General features: G+C 38.0%; 1 protein-coding gene across 1 annotated transcript in view; it reads right to left on the minus strand.

Annotated features, from left to right (window-relative positions):
* The window catches only part of rad23b (RAD23 homolog B, nucleotide excision repair protein), a 68,667-nt gene that overhangs the window by 38,389 nt on the left and 9,488 nt on the right, over positions 1 to 20,790 (minus strand). Inside the window, exon 2 of the mRNA XM_039759719.1 lies at positions 1,404 to 1,485. Within this exon, the coding sequence (XP_039615653.1) occupies positions 1,404 to 1,485 (82 nt within the window). The remainder of the gene's footprint in view (positions 1 to 1,403; positions 1,486 to 20,790) is intronic.

Genomic DNA, 20,790 nt, shown 5'->3' on the forward strand with positions numbered 1-20,790 from the left:
ATGCGTACCGCGATAAAGCAGCCGCAAAGAAGAGAGCAATGTGAAGGTAATCTTTCAGCATTTTTTAGGGTAACCACCGTATCTTCTAGGCAAACAGCCTCTGTGCAAACAGCCTCTGTGCAAACAGCCCCTCTGCTCACACCCCCAGGCAGAGCATGTCGGAGAGAGAGAGAACGAGAAAAGCAAACAATCAACAACAACAACATTTATTTCTATAGCACATTTTCAAACAAACAGTAGCTCAAAGTGCTTTACATATTAAAGAATAGAAAAATGAAAGACACAATTATAAAACAAAATAAATCAACATTAATTAACATCGAATAAGAGTAAGGTTCATTGGCCAGGGGGGACAGAAAAAACAAAAAAACTCCAGACGGCTGGAGAAAAAATAATAAAAATAATTTTAATCCAGCACCGCTCGGGAAGCACATCGTATATCATTGAGGAGTTTTAGTTAATACGTAACACATGCTCTGATTGGGTAGCTTCTAAGCCATCCGCCAATAGCGTCCCTTGTATGAAATCAACTGGGCAAACAAACTGAGGAAGCATGTACTTTGAATTAAAAGACCCATTGTCCGCAGAAATCCGCGAACCAGCGAAAAATCCGTGATATATATTTAGAGATATGCTTACATTTAAAATCCGCAATGGAGTGAAGCCGCGAAAGTCAAAGCGCGATATAGCGAGGGATCATTGTACTCCATTAAAATTTGAGATTAAACATTTTCCTAGGCCATCATTAAATATAATGGGCTGTAAGCAACCTATACTAGAACCATCATGTTTGAGTGAAGCACCTTGAATACACGATATCTTTAATGCAGTAGAAACATGCATAACAGTTGAAAAATGGTTTTAAAACTACTTAAACCCAATTAAAGGCCATTGCCTCTAAGTAAAGGCAGGACTCTAGGCACAAGGCAGAATTAAATGGGAAACCAGTATAATGTGTTTGCATAAGCTTATGAGGCAAACCTTGTCTAACAAATCACAAATTACTACTATTTAATCGAGCACACTTGTACACCTCTTATCTGTTGACAAGATTGTCATCCCTCCAATACACAAATGGATAATATTAATAGGTACTCCATTCTCATTAAATCTTAAAAAATTACATTTTTCCCCTCACTCAAGCCACTGACAAACAAACACACCACAAGACATGGTATCTTGTCCTCTCTCTCTTTTTGCACTGACTCTCCAATCGTGTTAAACTATTCTTAAAGGCTTTCATGTTATTTCTGTGATGGCCCAAGAATTTGCAGAACAAAGACAAGGCCTCTGAGAGCTGGCAAGTCTGGAATTCCCAACTCAGTCTGGCCAAGTATACTTGTATTTTTTCTTATTTACTTTAGCAAGTAGTAAATGAGAGGAAATAAAAAATATGGACATACCTGCATATATCAATTTTAGTCCTGCAACAGGAAAGCCATCTTTTCCTTTTTCTGTTTCGATTTTTTCTTTCAGTGCTTTTACCTAAAACCAAAAATCAGAAAAATATGGACCACAAACACACACTTCATGAGGCTCTACATTGAAAAATGAAATGTATGTACAAGAATCAAAGCAAAGACAGAACATAAAAGCAAAAAAACACGAGTGCTTTTATTTTGACCTCTCCTAGAAACACAGAGAAACATTTAAAAATTTCTAAAATTGAGAAGGTAGGAGAGAAAATTAAAAAAAAAACAAATATCAATTTTTTTGTTTTGTTTTCAGCAGATATGTAATACAAAAAAAAACTAAGTTTAGAAGAATTGGATTAGACAAATTTCACTAATCCCACATGGACTTTTAAAATTGTAAGTTTTAAAAGAGATTTTCACATTTCATTCAAAAGCTTCTGCTTTTACTACGTGCCTCATCTGTTTGCTTGAAGACTCCCTATTCCTATTGAAAGCGCCTGTCCCTTTTAATTTCCGTGGCATGTTTGAGTACAGAATTGACTATTCAAATGAAATACTGCAGGATCTTTCTTAATGAGTTTGAGTATTTTAATGACCTGGATTAGGTCCCTGTGTAGCCTCCTCCAAACTAAAGACTATTGCAGTGGTACCTCAGTATACAGTACGTCCGCTTTGGAATAAGTCCAGCTTGGTATACATCCTGTTTGGACGCGAAACACTTTGCTTGGTATACGACCTTTTGTTTGGAATACGACTCGCGTGCTAGAACACCGCACGCTACCCTTGTTTACCTCTCTTGAGACAAAGCAACAACTGCCCACGAGCGTCAGTCAGTACGCCAGTTGCTAGCAGTCAGTGAACAACCCGCGCTATAACTCTGTGAATTTTCATGTGATTTTGTGTTTATTCGCGTAAATTTGAATTGATTGTTGAAAAGTATGAAGGTCTGCGGTGGGTTGGCACCCTGCCCAGGATTGGTTCCTGCCTTGTGCCCTGTGTTGGTTGGGATTGGCTCCAGCAGACCCCCGTGACCCTGTATTCGGATTCAGCGGGTTGGAAAATGGATGGAAGTATGAAGGTGGCATGCGTATCTGGGACTTGGCTGCTGCATACCGTATGCCGAGAACGACGGTTTCGACTATTGTAAAAAACAAAGACGTTATTAAAAAGTAAAGTGAGGTTAAATTTTCATTTATTTTATCTAATTGCTTTTGTATTTATGTATTTTAGTATTAAGAAGTGTTTAAATTATTTTATACAACCCCATCAGTGTATAATATGCCAATAACAATAGGCTGATTTTTTTTCATGGGAACGGATTAATAATTTTCCCTTTATTTCTTATGGGAAAAATTTGGCTGGAATACATCCTGTTTGGTATAAGTCAAAGGATCTGGAATGGATTAAGGATGTACCTGTATACCGAGGTACCACTGTATTTCCCTTTGCCTGTCAAAGTAGGACATTCACTTTAGTCTAAGGGTATATTCAGTTCTTCCTGTCTGCACAGCTTCTAGTGCTGCTATATCTTAATTATAGGATGGGGACAAGCACTGCAGACAATACATAAGATTCGGTCTCATTTTATAGCCAAGGCGTAATATTCATTTATATACAATAGCTTTTTTTTTTTTTAACAATCTAATGTTTTAATAAAAGTTTATTTACTGGACAAAAATGAAATAAAATATTTTAGAGAGACTGTTTCAGGCACTTTTCACTTATCTTAATTTTAAAATGTACTTCCCAGGTGATAGCTGCATCTTTTCTAAACTCTTTTGCTACCTCCTCAGTATTTATTCACCCTTCAATTTTGGTATCACCAGAAAGATTAAAATATTTACAGAATCTGTGCTACTAACGCAGTGGTTCTCAATCTTTCCGATGCCAAATACCTATAGAAAATATTTATGTTCTCATCCCCAACAAAAGAAATCTCATCTGAAGATGAAGTCAGATTTTTACATTTTGAGCCACAAATTGAACCACATACAGTACAGCAGGTAAACAACTAAAAAAATAAAAGAAAAAACTCAGTGTATAAAATTTAAATGTAAATCGAGCGATTTACTTTTATAAATCTCAATAATCTTGTAAATATACCCCCTGTGAGACTTACCCATTCGAGTGACGATCCACGGGTTGGGGTATCCCAAACATTAAGCACCACATAAATATGACACATGATCACCAATTAGGGGTTTAGGAGACAGGAGACCCCTATGTGAAGCAACAGGTGCCAATGCACCGCTAAGCAATAAAACACAGCCGACAAGCTTCCCCTAAACCCCTGAATCCCCCATAACACCTGCACTGTAGCTCAGAAATAGATGCACTGATCAGTTAAGATGCACTACTGCCAGGACCACCAGAAGGAGAGATGAGCAGAGTGTAAGCAACAGGTGTTTAATCTCCTTGTCCCCACAAGCAAAAATGTCAATCAAATCTTGAAATCAGGGATGTTTCACAACCAGGGTTTGCAAAGAAATCAACACCAGGCCTCGCCCTTTTCTATAGATCACTGTAATGTTCAAATTCAATTCTCTTAAATAAAGTTATTCAACTTCACACTCCATCCATAGCAAGGAAACCACATTTCTGGGGATCATTCACAGAGGACAATTGCACATGCAATGATTTGATCCTTTTCATATCATATAACAAATTAACAAACAACCTACAAATGATGGCACAGTACAAGACACCAACTGCACCATGATAAAGTCGTACAACGCACCTTGCTCAATTTTGGTCAATCGACATACAGCCATCTCTAACCCCCACGTTGGGGACCCCTGGATTAATAGTATAAGCGCAGACTCTATGAGGATTTTAACTAGTTAGAACATTCCCTTTGAAGTATTGCCATCTTCTCTGTAAGTTCTGCTGCTGACCTATTAACCAACAGAAAAGCAGTTATACCCTACATCTGACGCCACCATTTATAGCATTAATGTTCTATACAGAACTAAGACAAATACATTTTAAAAATATACGGCAATTATTCTGTATGCTTTGCTTTTGTCTACTATTCCAGTTATCTCTGCAAAAAAGTATAAAGGTGGTGGTCTGTCAGAATCTCCTGCTTTTTACCCATCTTCACCCAAGTGCAATGAAAGGCACCTTTAAATAAAGTATATTAATGTTATCAAAGCATTTGTGATACAATACAGTGTAAATGACTGGCAGGTGAAACCCTGGACATGTTCAATGCTTTCTAAAATGCATGGGATGAAAAAAGAATAAGCTCTCAGGACATTCAGCCTCTCCGTGATGTGGAATTTGTGCTGCCTGTACGTGCACAGCACAAAATGAACTCCAAAGGGGACAATGTTAACTACAAATACAAGGCTTAGAATATTTACTGTGGCCACATACAGATGCATTGATAAGTTTACATACACTTGGGGTGATTTGTTTTCAAAACTGACTCAAAAATCCCTCCACAGATGTTATACTAACAAACTATAAATTTGGCATATCATTTAACACTGCTGTTATTTTTACTAAAACATGAAAAACGTTTCTGTTTTAACAATGTGTTTACATAGATCATTGTAGACACGGAACACACTTGAAATACGTGTTCCAAATAACAATATAGCATTTATAAAAGGTGTCATTTTGCTTCACTTCTCACTCTTTACAACCTTAAGCAACTGACACGCAGGTAAACACACTTGAGCTGAGAAAACTGTGCGGCGGAGGGGGGATGCGATAGTAGGCTGCTGGCTGCTTGTTGCTTATCGACATATTTACAGGACAAAAGACGCTGACAGAGAGGTGCGAAGTGATTTAAGGTGGGACGGATCTACAAGGTTTTCTGTAGGCTCTGGTAATTCTAGTGGTAAGACATCTGCTTTGTGCAGGGTAGAAGTAATGATTTCAACAGTGTTCACGGACATCAGAGTGTTTAACTTTTTATTGACTAGAACAGGGGTTTCTCAAAGTCAGTCCTGGGGACCCTCTGTGGCTGCAGGTTTTTGTTCCAACCAGCTTCTGTTTTTTAATTGGACTCCTGGGCTAATTAAGTGAATTGTTATTTCCCAGATTCTGTGTTGTGGGAACAATGTAGAAATTACAAAACAGAGAGAGAGACAGAGATAGATGGATAGATGTCTGTCTGTCTGTCTGTCTGTCTGTCTGTCTGTCTGTCTGTCTGTCTGTCTGTCTGTCTGTCTGTCTCTCTCTCTCTCTCTCTCTCTCTCTCTCTCTCTCTCTCTCTCTCTCTCTCTCTCTCTCTCTCTCTCTCTCTCTCTCTCTCTCTCTCTCTCTCTCTCTCTCTCTCTCTCTCTCTCTCTCTCTCTCTCTCTCTCTCTATATATATATATATATATATATATATATATATATATATATATAGATATCTATATATATATATATATAAAATAAAAATGTACTAAGCATGTACTAATGTTCTTTTTAACAATATTTTCTTTCTATTTTTCTGGATGTTCTCAATTGTTTCATTCAGTATTTTCTAATTAGAGGGTCTAATGCTAAAGTAGTTGCAGCCTCTCATGATTCAGTGTCGTTTGCCTGGGTGTCTGCTCTGCTTATTTTTAATTGTCACTATCAAGATACAATGAAGGGAGCAAACTGCACAGAGAAAGAGCGAAATATAATGAAATCAACAAAACAGTTAAGCATTTAAATCTATAGCAAAAATGGAAATATTTCTAAATTGTCTTATAAATGTAAAAATCATGCCTCTTGTGTTTTCTTAATGTAGAATAAGAGAAGCGAAAAAATACCAGCTAATTGAGATCAGTGTTTGCAGTTGTCACCGATTATGAATCTGATTGAAGTAAAAACCTGAAGTCACAGTGGGCCCCCAGGACCGACTTTGAGACCCCCGGACTAGATCATAATTCCAGTGGGTCTCAAGTTTGCACACACTGTTATTATTTGGCAGCATTGCCTTTAAATTGTTTAACTTCAGCCAAATGTTTTAGGTAGGATTCCATGTTACATATATTAACAACATCTTACCGCACTTTTGCAGGAAGTTTAATTTTTATTCGTTTCCATTTACCTTATTAATTTTTGGGCATCAACTCAACAAATTGAGGTATAAAACAGCCAATAATTTGAACATTATTTCTTGAGAAAGATAACAATACAGTTACCCATCACATTTTATACCTGCTTGACCAGAACAAGGTCACGGGAAAGCTGGAATCTATGCCAGCAAACAATGACTGCAGGGCAGGAACAATCCCCGAACAGTACACCAGCCCACTGCAGAGTGAACACGTATATCCATAAAGGGAATTTAGCATCACAGATTCGCTCAACCTGAATGTCTTTGGATTGTGGGAGGAAACAAATTCAAAGATGAGGCTTACAAAGAGATGAGGTGAACGTGCAAATTCCATGCAAGGAAAGCCCAGGACATGAACCCTGGGTCTCTTTCCCGTGAGACAGCAGTGTTACAAATGCACTGCCATGCCAACAAAGTACAGTAGTGGGTAAAAGTTTTGGCAGTGACACAAATGTGTTTTGCAAAATTTGTGGTGGCAATTTGCATTGGTTTTATATTACTGTGCAGAGTGATCAGATGCATATTAATTCACTGCAAAAAGCTTTAACAACATAAAAAGTTAACTTTATCACAAAACCCATTTTCAATTATTTTTGGCCCTGGCACAAAATGATCAGCCAGTAAGTGTCCAGCAAGCATCAGGACCGTCTCCTCCTGAGGAGTCAGATACAGAATGGTGCTGCTCAATATTGGCAGCAGGAGAATGTGACAGCATCTGCACGCACAGTGAGGTGAAGACTTTTGGACAACGGCCTTGTGTCAAGAAGGGCAGCGAAGAAGACACTTCTTTCTAAGAAAAACATTAAGGACAGACTAAAATTCAGCAGGAAGTACAAGTATTGGACAGCGGAAGACTGGTGCAATGTTATTCTTTCAGATGTTTAGGACATCTGGAAAATCGATTGCCCTGAGAATGAAAAGGTGACAGCTACCATGAGTCCTGTGCCCTGCCAACAGTGAAGAATCCTGAGACAATTCATGAGTGGGGCTGCTTCTCATCCAAAGGAGTGGGCCCACTAACAAAAACTCTGCCATAAAAAAAAGAATGGTATCAAAATGTCCTCCGAGAGCAACTTCTCCCAACAACCCAGGTGCAATTTGTTAATGATGATCTGTGTATTTTCCTGCATAATGGACCACCATGTCACAAAGGAAAAAGTCATCACAAAGTGGCTCAGAGATCATAACACTGAAAGTCTTAGACCCGTGGCCAGGAAACTCCCTAGATCTTAATCCCATTGAGAACATGTGGTCAGTTCTCAAAAAGCGGGTGGACAAGCAGAAGCCCACAGATAGTGATCAACTCCAAACATTAAAAAGGCAAGTATGGATCACCAATCAATCAGGGTTTGGCCCAGAAGCCGATATCCTGCATGCCAGAGAAAACTGCACAAGTTATGAAGAACGGTCAACACTACAAATATTGAATCTCTACATATATTTGATGCATTTGCTAATAAAAGCCTTTAAAACTTATGACATGTTGATAATTGTTCTTCAGTATACCACAGAATCATGAAAAATCAAATCTGAAAATGCTGAAGCAATAAAATATTTCCAAACACAAACAACTTTTAGCACTACAATACATGTATGCTGCTTTAAATATCTAAACGCTTCATGAAAGGCATTTTTACCCATAAATTACCATTTTCATACATGATCTTTTTCTTTGGGCTACTTTAAAACTTAAGTGTCACTACCTCTTAGGTGAAGTATGAAAACGCACCACGTCTCACATACAAGCTATTATTTCGGCAGATATGGCATTCAAGGAATGTAATTATTTCCAGAGCAAAGTGAACTCAACTCCCATTTTATTTTGCCGATGAACAATATTAGTCAGCACAGTAAGGCTCAATGGACAGATTCAAAATATATTTAAACTTCAATAGTGTCCATGCTTTAGCTCAAGCTCAGACACAGAAGACTGGAATAAGCGGTGTTGTGTGGCGAGTTCTTCACATACACCTTACTGTTAGGGCTCAGAAAGAAACTCAACTGCTCTTCAACAGCCACGTTCCTCTGCTTTCTCATACGTTCAGATATGTCCAGTCCTGTGCCCCCCGAGGGCATACACACTAGCTGACACTGGGTTATGTACTGTGCAACATGCCATTGATAATAGGAATGCATATTCAATTTTATGTTTATGTACTTCATTGTTTCCACATTTATGTGTGAATAGCTGCATATTTTTGACAATTTCTTTAGTACTTCTTATGAGTCCTATCAATTTTTGTTGGCAGCTATGGTAATATTTATACTTGTACCATTTACTATGTGGTGAATACAGCCTTTTTACCTTAGCTTTTGAAACATTACTGATATCATTTGAGCATTTAATACTCTTTAATCTGTAATCTAAGTAAGCCATTTTGACAGTATTTATTTTGGTTAGGAATAGTAGGATTTTTTTTTTATTTACAGAACATTTTGTTAAATATGATCAGTTTTGGGAATGTATCACTTTTACCAAATATAGTGACTTGTACAGCACTAGACAAACTCTCAAGCAGAAAGAAAACCACATTACACCAACCTAACCAAAAAGTATAAAACATAAGTCAGACCATCCTTTTCTCCACATTGCTTACATCTGAATTCAACAAAAAGCATTGTGCAATTGCTAAATGCAGTATTTAACTTTATTGTGAGGAGTGGAAAATGTAATGCAAATTTGGTATTTCTGAACTTGAAGCACATTTTTCACAATGTATGGCACACAACTCGACCCACCATTGACTTTAAAAGAGCCTACATTGCATTTAGGGTAGTTTGAAAACAGCCCATAAAAAAATATTGTAAATTTCATCTCTTCAGCTGACAATTGTACAGTTTCTAGTAAAGCACCCTGACTTTACAAAAAGTAAAAAAGAGCTGCTACACATTTTGAACACAGCAATGTCATTCAGGACAGCCGACACTCTAATGGACCTTCTACTGCATTTAGGGCTGATTGCTCACAATCCACAAGAAAGATCCAAATGCAATAGTTTTAGCTCAGAGGTGTTAAGACGTTTGACAAACGACCTGAACAGTATAAAAAGAGAAGAAATTTACAAAAGTCGTATTTCTGTACAGCTGCTGCACATTTTAAACACCTCCCTGTCCTATAGGTCAATTTTGATGCGCCATATTTCTAGAGCATCTGAAAGCTAAACTTCCTCTTGGGACAAATAAAGTACTACCTAGCTACCTACTACATATGTACGTACCACAGTAGGTTTTATAATTAAGTTAGGGTGTCTTTCGTTTATATTCCATAAAAACACCCTAAATGTCATCTGTTCTAAAACTCATGATCATCGTCATTAAAGCAGCCAATCAATCCAAAACAGGTCGGGGTGAAAAATCTGACGTCTCTTCTGTCAGGTTTGGGGTGTTGGGGGAATGTCAGAGAATTGGATCAAAAAAGCCCCGGATGGTATAGCATTGGGTCAGCACTTGAAAATATATGGAGGGCTAACATTGAACATCTACCAGAAAAGTGCATCTAGTGTTATTATAGAAGAAGAAGAAAAAACAAACAAAAAAAAAAACCCTTAGAGATGTCCAGCTATCATTTTCACATCACCTACTTTTAAGTAGATGGTAACCTTTGCACCTTTCGAGGTATGGTTACTTGTAGCTTGTTCCATGAATGGAGTTGATCAGTGGGTCAAAAACTCAGTCCCGGGGATCCACTGTGACTGCAGGTTTGTGCTCCACACAGATTTATGATCAGTGATAACTGATAATTGCTCTCATTTAATTAGGTAAATGCTTTTTTTTCTGCATTAATAGCACAGCATTGTGATTTTTCATTTATAAGATATTTAAAAACATTTGCTTTGCTATAGATTAAAATGCTCACTTCTCTTTTGGCTGTTGTCCTATTATGTTCTTTTTCTGCATAGTTTGGTCCCTTTGTTGTATCTTAACATTGACAATTAAAAAACTGTGTCACACCCACTAATTAGTAGACAATGCATTAAATAACCAGAACGTCTTTAAAACCAGAATGAGAAAAAAAAAAAAAGGATGAAGATACTATAAAAAATCTTATGAGGAAAAACTACATTTCCACCCAGAGAACTGCTTAATACACTGACAAAAATATAACAAGCTTAGTTTTATAATTTCATCATTGACCACAACACAGAAACTGGGAAACAGCAGCTCACTTAATTAGGATAGGAGTCCAATTAAAAATAGAAATTGGTTTGAAGAGTAAACTTCTCAGCCGCAGCCACAGTGGGTCCCCCAGGATGGTGATTGAGAATCACTGGCGTAGATTGATGCACACGGCCTTCAGAGGCTACAGTATACAAACACTTTTATAAGAACTTATGGTTTGTTTTTTTTTTTGTTAAACCGGACGTTATAGCATCAATATGATAAAACATTTTTCTTGTCATGCTTCACATCAGTAAATCACCCTCCGGGCTCATCTGAGGTACAGAATACCATTCCAGGACGAGTGGCGAGCACTGGGGCTAATCACGACCTCTTCCATTCCCTCCACAGTGCTGAGAAGACACCCAATGAGGGCAACCAATTCCCTCCCTTCCAGTCCCTCAACTATACATCATGGGGTCGCCAGAAGGAGGGGTCCCTCTGGGAGCAGAGCTTCTGTATTGCGACTAGCAGAAGGAACATTACAAACAACCCTAATGGCTCTTTATTTTGCCTCATTTGATTTTGATTTCAGCCTGAGTTACTTTAAGTGTGCTTTTGATTAGACAGAGATGACCAGGCTGGAGCTGCAGCATTTACTGCTTGGACTGGTCATTCCTCGCTCAACCACAGGCTTCATTAGACAATATTAAATGAATGGACCAAGATATTGTGATGAAGAACAATGATAGATGAAAGAAAGGAGATAAAAAGGACTGAAGGTTCAGAACAAGCAGCAAATGATGGAATACATGTAGAAAAATCGGGAGTGGTCTGCCTTAGACTCTCTCGTATACTTAGATATGGGGATGGATATTTGAGGAGTAAACCACAAGACAATTGTATTTTTATGTACATTAAAGACCCATCAACAAAAAAATGAAATAAATATACTAAACAATTATAAAAGTAAAGTTGAATAAATCAGACTCTACCTTTTATTCAAGCAGCTGCAAAGTACCACTTCCGGTTAGTGGAAAAAGTCCAAAAGTTGATAGGAATCTACGTTTTGTACCTAAAACTTGCATGAAATTTTTTGACAACCATATTGAAAGCGTACTCAAGTTATCGTGTTAACAACGTACATACACACAGAATTTCAAAAATGGTATTTTCGGACTCAGGGAGGTCTAAGATGTTGAGATTCATCAAAACCTTGAAATTGAATTTTTGGAGGATTCTAATACTTTCCCTAGACTTGGTATATAAGAAAAGTCAGGGCGGTCTAAGATGTTGAGATTCATCAAAATCTCGAAACTGAATCTTTGGATGATTACAATACTTTCTCTATACTTCGTATACAAGAAAGTTAAAGGCAAAATAATTCCTACAGACTACAAATGGACTTTGCTGCTGGAACTCACTGGTACCTCTAAACTAGAAAGGCTAAATGTATCTGGTAAATAAGCCTACTTTATCACACATGACAGTGATTACGGCTAGATCAAATGGACAGTTTCATTACTGAATAGGTTTGTTTACAGATCATTTTAGCTATTGCAACACATTGCTTAGTGTTGATGCCTCAACGCTCCAAATGACTGTGTGCAGTTTTCGTATTTTCCAGCCCTGCCACGGGATTTTCTAAGGCTCTCCTCCCACTTGCTTGCCACCCACACCCTAAAGACTTGCAGCTTACACTGAAGTTAAGGAGAGCAAAAATAGCAGAATTGTCACAAGTGGTAGTGTCAGTTTCTGAGCCAAGAATAGCACTGTCAACTTTTAACCAAAATACTAAGAGCCAAACACAACACAGGACACAGTTTTTCTTCAGCTGGACTTGCACTTTTATTTCAGAGTTTAAACATTCTCCATCATCATTAATCAAATGATGCAGGGAAAGGGCAACGGTGCGCAAAACGTTTAGACAGTCTGGTCAGAAAGAGCAGGACTGCAAAAACTGCGCCTATTTAAAATTCCTACACAGTTTAACTTAAAGAAATACTCTGTCCAAAAATTATTTTATTATATGTTACCCTGTGCATAGTGGGGGGAGACAAGTATTGAACACGTTGATATTTTTATAAGTAAATACATTGCCATTGAGGCTATTCAAAGGTAATTCTCACCAGACTTTGGTGTTAACTCAAGAAATCCAGAAATATAAAGAATTCACAACATTAAAGGCTGTAAATAAAGGTATGTGTAATAAAGTGGAATGAGCAAAATGTGATGCGTACACTAGCTACTAGTGCGTTCATTTTGACAGTATTATTACAAAGAGTTTTGTTATTGGTGATGCAGTTAACGTGTGCACAAATGTGCCAATGTGTACATGTGTGCCGTTTGAGGACTGACACGTTCACATTACAGTTAGATACGGGTCACGTGTACTTATGAACGTGAAGCGTCAAGAGGAGCAAATTCAAACTGAAGAGGCCTGAAATGTGAACGCAGTTAAGATTAAAAGGTTTCTAATGCATTCAATGGTCACTCATAGAATATCAAAACGCTCATGAATAAATCACATGGGAAGTCATCAACTCGTATGTTCAGCATATCTTCAATAATGCAAAATATGTCACTTCCAGAAAACACTCTTGTGAGCTAAAACAGAACACAGTCAGATGTGAATGAGAATTTATAAGAAAGGGGTTAAAAATAACAACAAAAAAATCCAACTTCTCTTTTAAGAAATTTAAAAATAAATAACTAAAAGCAAGCTCAGTTACTGCCAAATGAATCTCGCTATGTTGCAAGCTCATTTCAATTGAGGCTCTGTGGGTCTGCTGTGGGGATTACTGGTGCACATCCTACAGTATAACTGCTGGTACAGAGGAGCACAGACTGATATTAGGGTCTTGGCAGCTTTTCCCCCCCAGGGTACCACACAGCACTTTTGAACTGCCACTCAGCTGCTGTCATGCCGCTCACTCTGATTTCTGAGCAGCAGTTAAAAAGTGTCATGAAGTTGTGCTCCTGAAAACTCTATGGGGGACCAAGCTTGTCGTGCACATATTGGTGCTTTGCAACATTCATTGCATCACAGGGAAAATGTGGCTTTCACTCATTGGTGCTTTTGCAGATTGATCGATACTTCACCGGAGAAAGCTTGTGTAATGCAGAGGGGTTTAAGAATTCATACATAAAATGAAATGACCCGGGGGAGCAAGGCCCTGACTATGAATGGCATCAACTCAGTTGGCTTGTAAGTCAGTACATGACTGAACTTACTGTAGTTCATGTGATAACACAATTACAACTACAGTGATCCCTCGCTATATCGCGCTTCGACTTTCGCAGCTTCACTCCATCGCGGATTTTAAATGTAAGCATATCTAAATGTATATCACGGATTTTTCGCTGGTTCGTGGATTTCTGCGAACAATGGGTCTTTTAATTTATGGTACACGCTTCCTCAGTTTGTTTGCCCAATTGATTTCATACAAGGGACGCTACTGGCGGATGGATTAGAAGCTACCCAATCAGAGCATGTATTACGTATTAAATAAAACTCCTCAATGATATACGATGTGCTTCCCGCATGGTGCTTGATTGTTTGCTTTTCTCTGTCTCTCTCACTCTCTCTGCCTGACAGAGGGAGTGTGAGCAGAGGGGCGGTTTGCACAGAGGCTGTTTGCCTAGAGGATACGGATGCTCCTCTAAAAAATGACGCTTTATCGTGGTGCTTCGGCATACTTAAAAAGCCCAAAAGCACGTTTTGATTGTTTGCTTTTCTCTCTCTCTCTGACATTCTCTGCTCCTGACACGCATTCTTTGAACAGGAAGATATGTTTGCATTCTTTTAATTGTGAGACGGAACTGACATCTCTGTCTTGTCATGGAGCACAGTTTAAACTTTTGACTAAAGGGTGTTATTTCATGTCTAGAGGGCTCTAATAATGTTAACAGCGTGGGAGAGTTTATAAGGGCTTAAAACATATAAAAATAACCATACAAACATACGGTTTCTACTTCGCGGGGAGTCTGGAACACAACCCCCGTGATCGAGGAGGGATTACTGTACATACAAAGTACATCAACACACACAGTTTTGCTGATTGACAGAAAATATTGTGCAAGATAAGGAATAACACTGCATCTTTAAACGTTTTAAACAAAGTATTAACAGAAGAAACAAATTTACTACTCTTAACAGAAATACACAATGCTAAGTTTGTACTAATGCCCTGAATAATCAAGTTTAAAATTGTTGGTTCAAGGTTTTCACTGGAATACATCTGATATAATGCTGCCTAGTAAAGGAAAGAGAGAAAAATATATAAATTAAAAAAAAAAATACTTTTTAAAAACCACGCTTATATTAAGTTAAAAAGTGTGCTAAAAAGTAAAAAAATAACTCTCATATCACTCGTAAAATAAAAACATGGCCGCTTCTGCACAGATTTTAAGAAGTGTTTTTGAATGTTGATTGATGAAAAGTGCCCACACTTATTTTACGAGTGATGTATAAGAGTTTTTTTTTACTTTTTAGTACACTTTTTAACTTAATATAATCATGGTTTTTAAAAAGCATTTTTTTATACATATATTTTCAATTTTTAGCCTTGGGTTTGTTTTAGTATAATTTTGTAATCAATACTTTAACGCTTTCTTTGAAATTTCTATTCTTTACTAACACCATCTATTGGTGAAATCTTGAACTATTCTTCATATGAAAATTTCATTTCTTAATTAACATGAAGTAATTAATCAATCATCGGAAGGGAGTATGTGTGAAAAATTTCAAGGCATTTGGACAATAGGAAGTGGGTTAAAAATCGATTACAAGATTTGTACCAGACAACAAACAGGTGAAGTTAAAATAAGCGTGGTAATAATAATAAAATAAAAAGAATAAGTCATAGAGTGGTTCTATCCTAATTAGAAATGTTGCCTTGAGAAAGCAAGTGTGTGCTTTCCATATTGCTATGGATACTCCAATGTAGGAGTACCACTTCCTTGATGTAAAATGTGGGGCTTCAGGATAAAACAAAATAAATAATTTAACAAAATATTTCAACAGGTGTAAAATTTAAGACAGTGACACTTAATTACATTGGATAATACTAGTTGTCGTTTATGCACTTGGAATTTGTGCACAGAATTACTAGAAATATTATTATAGGTCAAAATATGTTGAGTATTTACTGCAAGCCAAGGACATTTAACTTGTGTCCCTGTAAGTATTTCCAATACTGATATAGCCTTCCCAAATTTTTAGTTGACACAGTAAACCAGACCCAAGCAACACATTAGGTCAGGTCAGGCTGGGCAGCATCCATCACACAACAAAACAGCTTGGGATCCCATTTGGCAAATCCTCAGGCAGACACACGGTCCAGTCCCACCCTCCAGAAATGACCCTCTATCTGCCACTGCCAGGTGTGACACGAGCATCACCTTGGCTGGGTCAGATGCTCGGGTCTTCAACAATGAGGATCCTGTGAGTCGGATCACCCTTGGAGAACTGCGCCACATGGTTGTAGTGCCGTAACTGACATTTCCTCACAATGCAGGTAATGTGCCTCATTCAGGACTCCATGAGCAACTACTCACTCGACACAGAGTTTAAAAAGGATGTGATCTAAAAGTAATGTACAGCAGCGTGACACAAATAGTGTATAATAATCAGGATAACATTGTTAGCTAGAGATATTTGTGAGGTTTTTTGATACATTCCTGTACTCTCCCTTTGTATATATTTTTTCTTTTGGCCCAAGTTTTAGTTATATAATTTGAAGCGTTACTTAAATTGACAAGTTTTGTTCAAGTGTTGTGTCTGAAATTAACCGTATATTGTTTATTAGTTTAATTCATCTGATTGTAAATAACCTGTAACAATATAATGGTCCACAGAATGGCCAAACTATTCCAAATACCACAGCTGCTTTAGCGTTGTTACTCTCACTGCACCTTCTTTTTCTTCTTTCAGCTGCTCCCGTTAGGGGTTGCCACAGTGAATCCTCTTTTTCCATATTAAGCTCACTGCACCACTCGGAGCAGCTGATCAGAAAGAGAATTATCGGTATACAGCATCAAGCAAACACTGCCTCAGCCATGCTGCCTATTTGAACTGCTCTCACACGTCAAATGCTTCAAAACCTTCCCCGTACGGACCTCGCAGTTCAGAAACAGTTTCATCCCAAGAACTCTAAACGCACTCAATCAGTCCATCAAGTGCTCCTTGTAGTGCTGTCTGTACTTATTAGCACAGCCACCTCACTGTAAACTTGCGATACAGTTATAATAGTGCACAACCCGAGCCACTTTATAAAGCGCGTATTTACATATGATGACGATATTTTTAAGATGAAATGCAGCAAAATATGTTTATTATATTATACAGTTAAAACTAACTTCGTTTAAATAATCTATATTGTTAAAAAGTAAACATGCGAGGACACCGTGTCGCTGCGCTAGCGAGGATTCATGGATTGTTCCTGCCTCACGCTGTATGCTTGCTGGGACTGATGTGACACTGGAAGGATAGAATAATTAAATATGTACTACGAAGATATTTCAATGTTCCTTAAAAGTTTTGAAGAATCTGTGTTCTAAGCTTACAGATGAGCTAACGTCTATTACAGAAATGATTGTGTGGCAATTGGGTATTTGGAGAAAGTAAAGGAAGGACAGGAATTGGGGGTTAGTACGTTTGAAAGAAACAGTACTGCTGCAATAAATTATGTCATCAAAGTTTGTGCACAATCACTGCGCCACCATGTTCTTATGTTTAATAACATGTTTTAACTCATATCATCATGAAAATGATATCAAGTATACATCTCAGTATTTTAATTATTCAAGATTCTGTGTCCTGTCAGAGGAACAGAAAGCCCGGAAGCACGTAGTGGTTCACACACATAGAGCACATAGAAGATCAAATACAAAACAAAGCATTTAACATGCTACTTTAGTAACGATGGGATTTGAGAAACTAGTAAATTAAAACAATTTTAAGATGGTTTATGATGTTCTACTTTAATGACAAAATAAACTACGCAATTAAAGTGGAAATTTTCGAGATTAAAGTTGACATTTCAAGCTTTTTTCCCCACTGTTTGCCTATTTTTTTTTTCTCTGTACACTAAGAAGCTTTTATATGACACTCAGATGGTGGGCTATGACTCGCCTTTTCATGGCGACTTTGATATCTGACAACTTTATTTTGGGCACTGTGCAACTTTGTGAACGTGAGCTTTCGAGTTTCTCCCGATACTCTATGTCACTCGATCAACTTCCTCTTGTTGTTTATACCACTGTTTAAATCCAACAAATAGCTGAACTTCTTCTATTTCCCCTCGTGCTTTTGCCATTGCCTTTTCACACAACGCTCAAGGGTTATTTATATTGATTTGCATATTCAAAGAGGCGTAATTCTGGGAGGAGACGAGGCAGGACAGCAGGCGCGTGTACGCGCGTTTCTTTTCACGCTGACCAGAATTTATGGAGTGGAAGAATGTGGAAGTTGGCGAACACACAGATTTATACATCTGGATTTTTTGGGCGTAAGCACATTTCCACTTTGTGCTTACACCATGTTATAGTGTGAATTGTACGCAAGCTGTTATACAGGAGGCCCCAGATATGTGCACTTTTTCATTACATTTGTAGCACCAGAATATTGGGTTTGCTTTTGGTATTACATAAGCCACAAAACAGTCATAATATGTTTGTAATTTCTTACTGTTGTCTGTGTTAGATATTCCATCTTTTGTTACCAATCCACAGCAGCAAGTAACTAGACTTTTCTGATCATGGAACCAATGTAGGAAAAGCTTTTATACCTTGTACCTCTACATTAACAGCCACCTTTTTCCACCCTCTCAAACATATACACTATTGAATATCTGGAAAATGTCCGGGATTAACACATTTAGAGACTTACATGGATAATTTCCTTGTATCCTATGAACAATCATGCTTCGAATACATCTCATCAATAGAGCCCACTATTTACCGCGGCCCGCGGAATTTAACGCTACGCCGCGGAATTTAGGGTTTTGCAGCGGTAAAACGCCATGCCGCAGAAAATACCAAATCTGAATGAAATCTCACTATTTGAGGCATATTGATATTAGTATGATTAGTTTTGATTACTTCTTTAAGTTCTTTCTTTAGCCTATTGCATCATCTCATTAATATCTTGTTTGTTGCTACTGAAATCGAACACAGTGGAGCTACAGTCCAGTTAAAGAAGCTGTCGGCGTTGCTGCAAAGTACTGCTAAACTTAACGAGCTGAACTTGAATTTGTATCTGTTCACTGCCAGCCAATTATGAACACTCTGACTTCTTTTGAGGCACATTCATTCATGGCTGTCGATGTCTACAACAAAGTGTCTGACTTACTGCCTTGCCTGAAATTGTCCGGATTTCCAATTGCAACCAGCAGCTGTGAAGATGAAAAGCACAATGCTGCTGCTAAACTTGAAGAATATTTTGTGGGAACCAAACAGCCGGCAATAGACCTATTCAGATCTGTGAGAATATTTGATCCACGACGGCTACCACTCTTATCGAAGAATTTTGCTGATCATGCACCATCAGTGCCAACAATGATGGCCGCAGCAGATGAATGGCAAGCTTATCTGGACATAGCATCTCGTGAATTCCAGCTGATATCCCTGCTTTTTGGCGTGTCTTAGAGGACAGACTGTCTCGCTTAGTAGCTCTTGCTAAAGTTTACATTGCGTTCGATCATTATTCGATCATTTGTTGAGAATAATATTATGCCTACATATGTTTCAGCATCATTTGCCTAAAACAAATCTGTGGATTAAAATGTGCGGATGTGAATGCTTTGATATACCTATTTGATTAGTTTTACGAATTTTGATTGATTATTATTAGGGATTAAGAAAAAGAAAAATTGCATTTATTTTGCTTGGGTTACGAATTAGTCTTATGGAGTCCTGATACAGCATTTGCCACGCCGCGGAATTTAAAAAAACATGCCCCGGAATTTACCATTTCCTGCGGTGGTAAATCGTGGGCCCACTCATCAACACAATTCCTCCACTACTTTCAAGCTAGAAACTGTCTGGATTTCCTCACCTTCCTCCTTTTTCCATTCCAGAAGAATGAGTGATCAGTCTTGAAGATTCAGATTGCATCTCTGCATTTTATAAAAATACTTGCTGTGTAATCCTGTGCTGTAAAAAGCCCGGGCTCCTAGAAACCATGGATCTCTGTCACTTCAATAAATCAATCAATCGCATTGGTTGTGCATTAGCGGCTAAGCGAGGTTCTCTTTCCTTGGCAGTTTCGTTTTGCCGACGTGCTCGCCTCACTCGTGTATTAGCGACTAAGTGAGTGTCTCTTTGGTGACAGAGTCGATTTCTTTGAGTTTCATGCTGTACCCTCGCACTTCCAGGTGAGCCAGACAGACACACACACTTCCACATGTAGACATTTATATATGAGATTTTAAAAGTCCCTTCAAAGACCCCAGAGTACAATGGGGAAGGGATTTGTCACTTAATATTTCAGAAAAGGAGTGGAAGGCAGCCATGCACAGAATACATTCGAGCTCCATATGGGCAAAGCATTCAGTCATTTAACTTAAAATCTTTTATCAAGCACAATTATCTTGCTTGAAATTGTCAAAAATGTTTCCAGGGCAAGATTCAACCTGTGAGCATTGCAAATGAGCTCCAGCCTCACTGGGCCACGTGTTCTGGGTGTGCACCAAATCAACAACATTTTGGACAGAAATTTCAGCATGCCCATCAGATAGCCTTGGTGTCACAATCACTCCTACAGCTTTGTTTCTTGGACTCGCAGACGGCCTTAAAGTGGAGAAGGAAAAACAAACTGCAATTTCATTTACTATGCTATTAGCACTAAGACTTATCTTGCTCAACTGGAAGAATCCCACCCCACCACTCTTCAGTCAGTGGGTAACCGATGTTCTATACTACTTGAAATTGGAAAAAAAAAAATCTAAGTCTCACTTAGAGGATCAGTTTAAAACAATTTTAAAATATGGCAGGATCTAATCAATAATATTTTAGAATAAGCTTCCATTTTGGGGATAAGGACACCCTTCTTTTCTTGCTCCTTTAATAGGGGATCTTTGGTTAGTGGCTTCTCTCTCTCTTGGGTGGGGTTCACATTTTGCTTTAATTTGTTAAATTTGACTCTACTGTATAGAATGTTATCTGTTTCTAATTAAAATAAATAAAAATCTAAAAAGTAAATAGACTTTTCTTTTTCCCCATTTGTCTTGA

Source organism: Polypterus senegalus, chromosome 7, assembly GCF_016835505.1.
Source record: "Polypterus senegalus isolate Bchr_013 chromosome 7, ASM1683550v1, whole genome shotgun sequence".
Lineage (NCBI taxonomy): Eukaryota > Metazoa > Chordata > Cladistia > Polypteriformes > Polypteridae > Polypterus > Polypterus senegalus.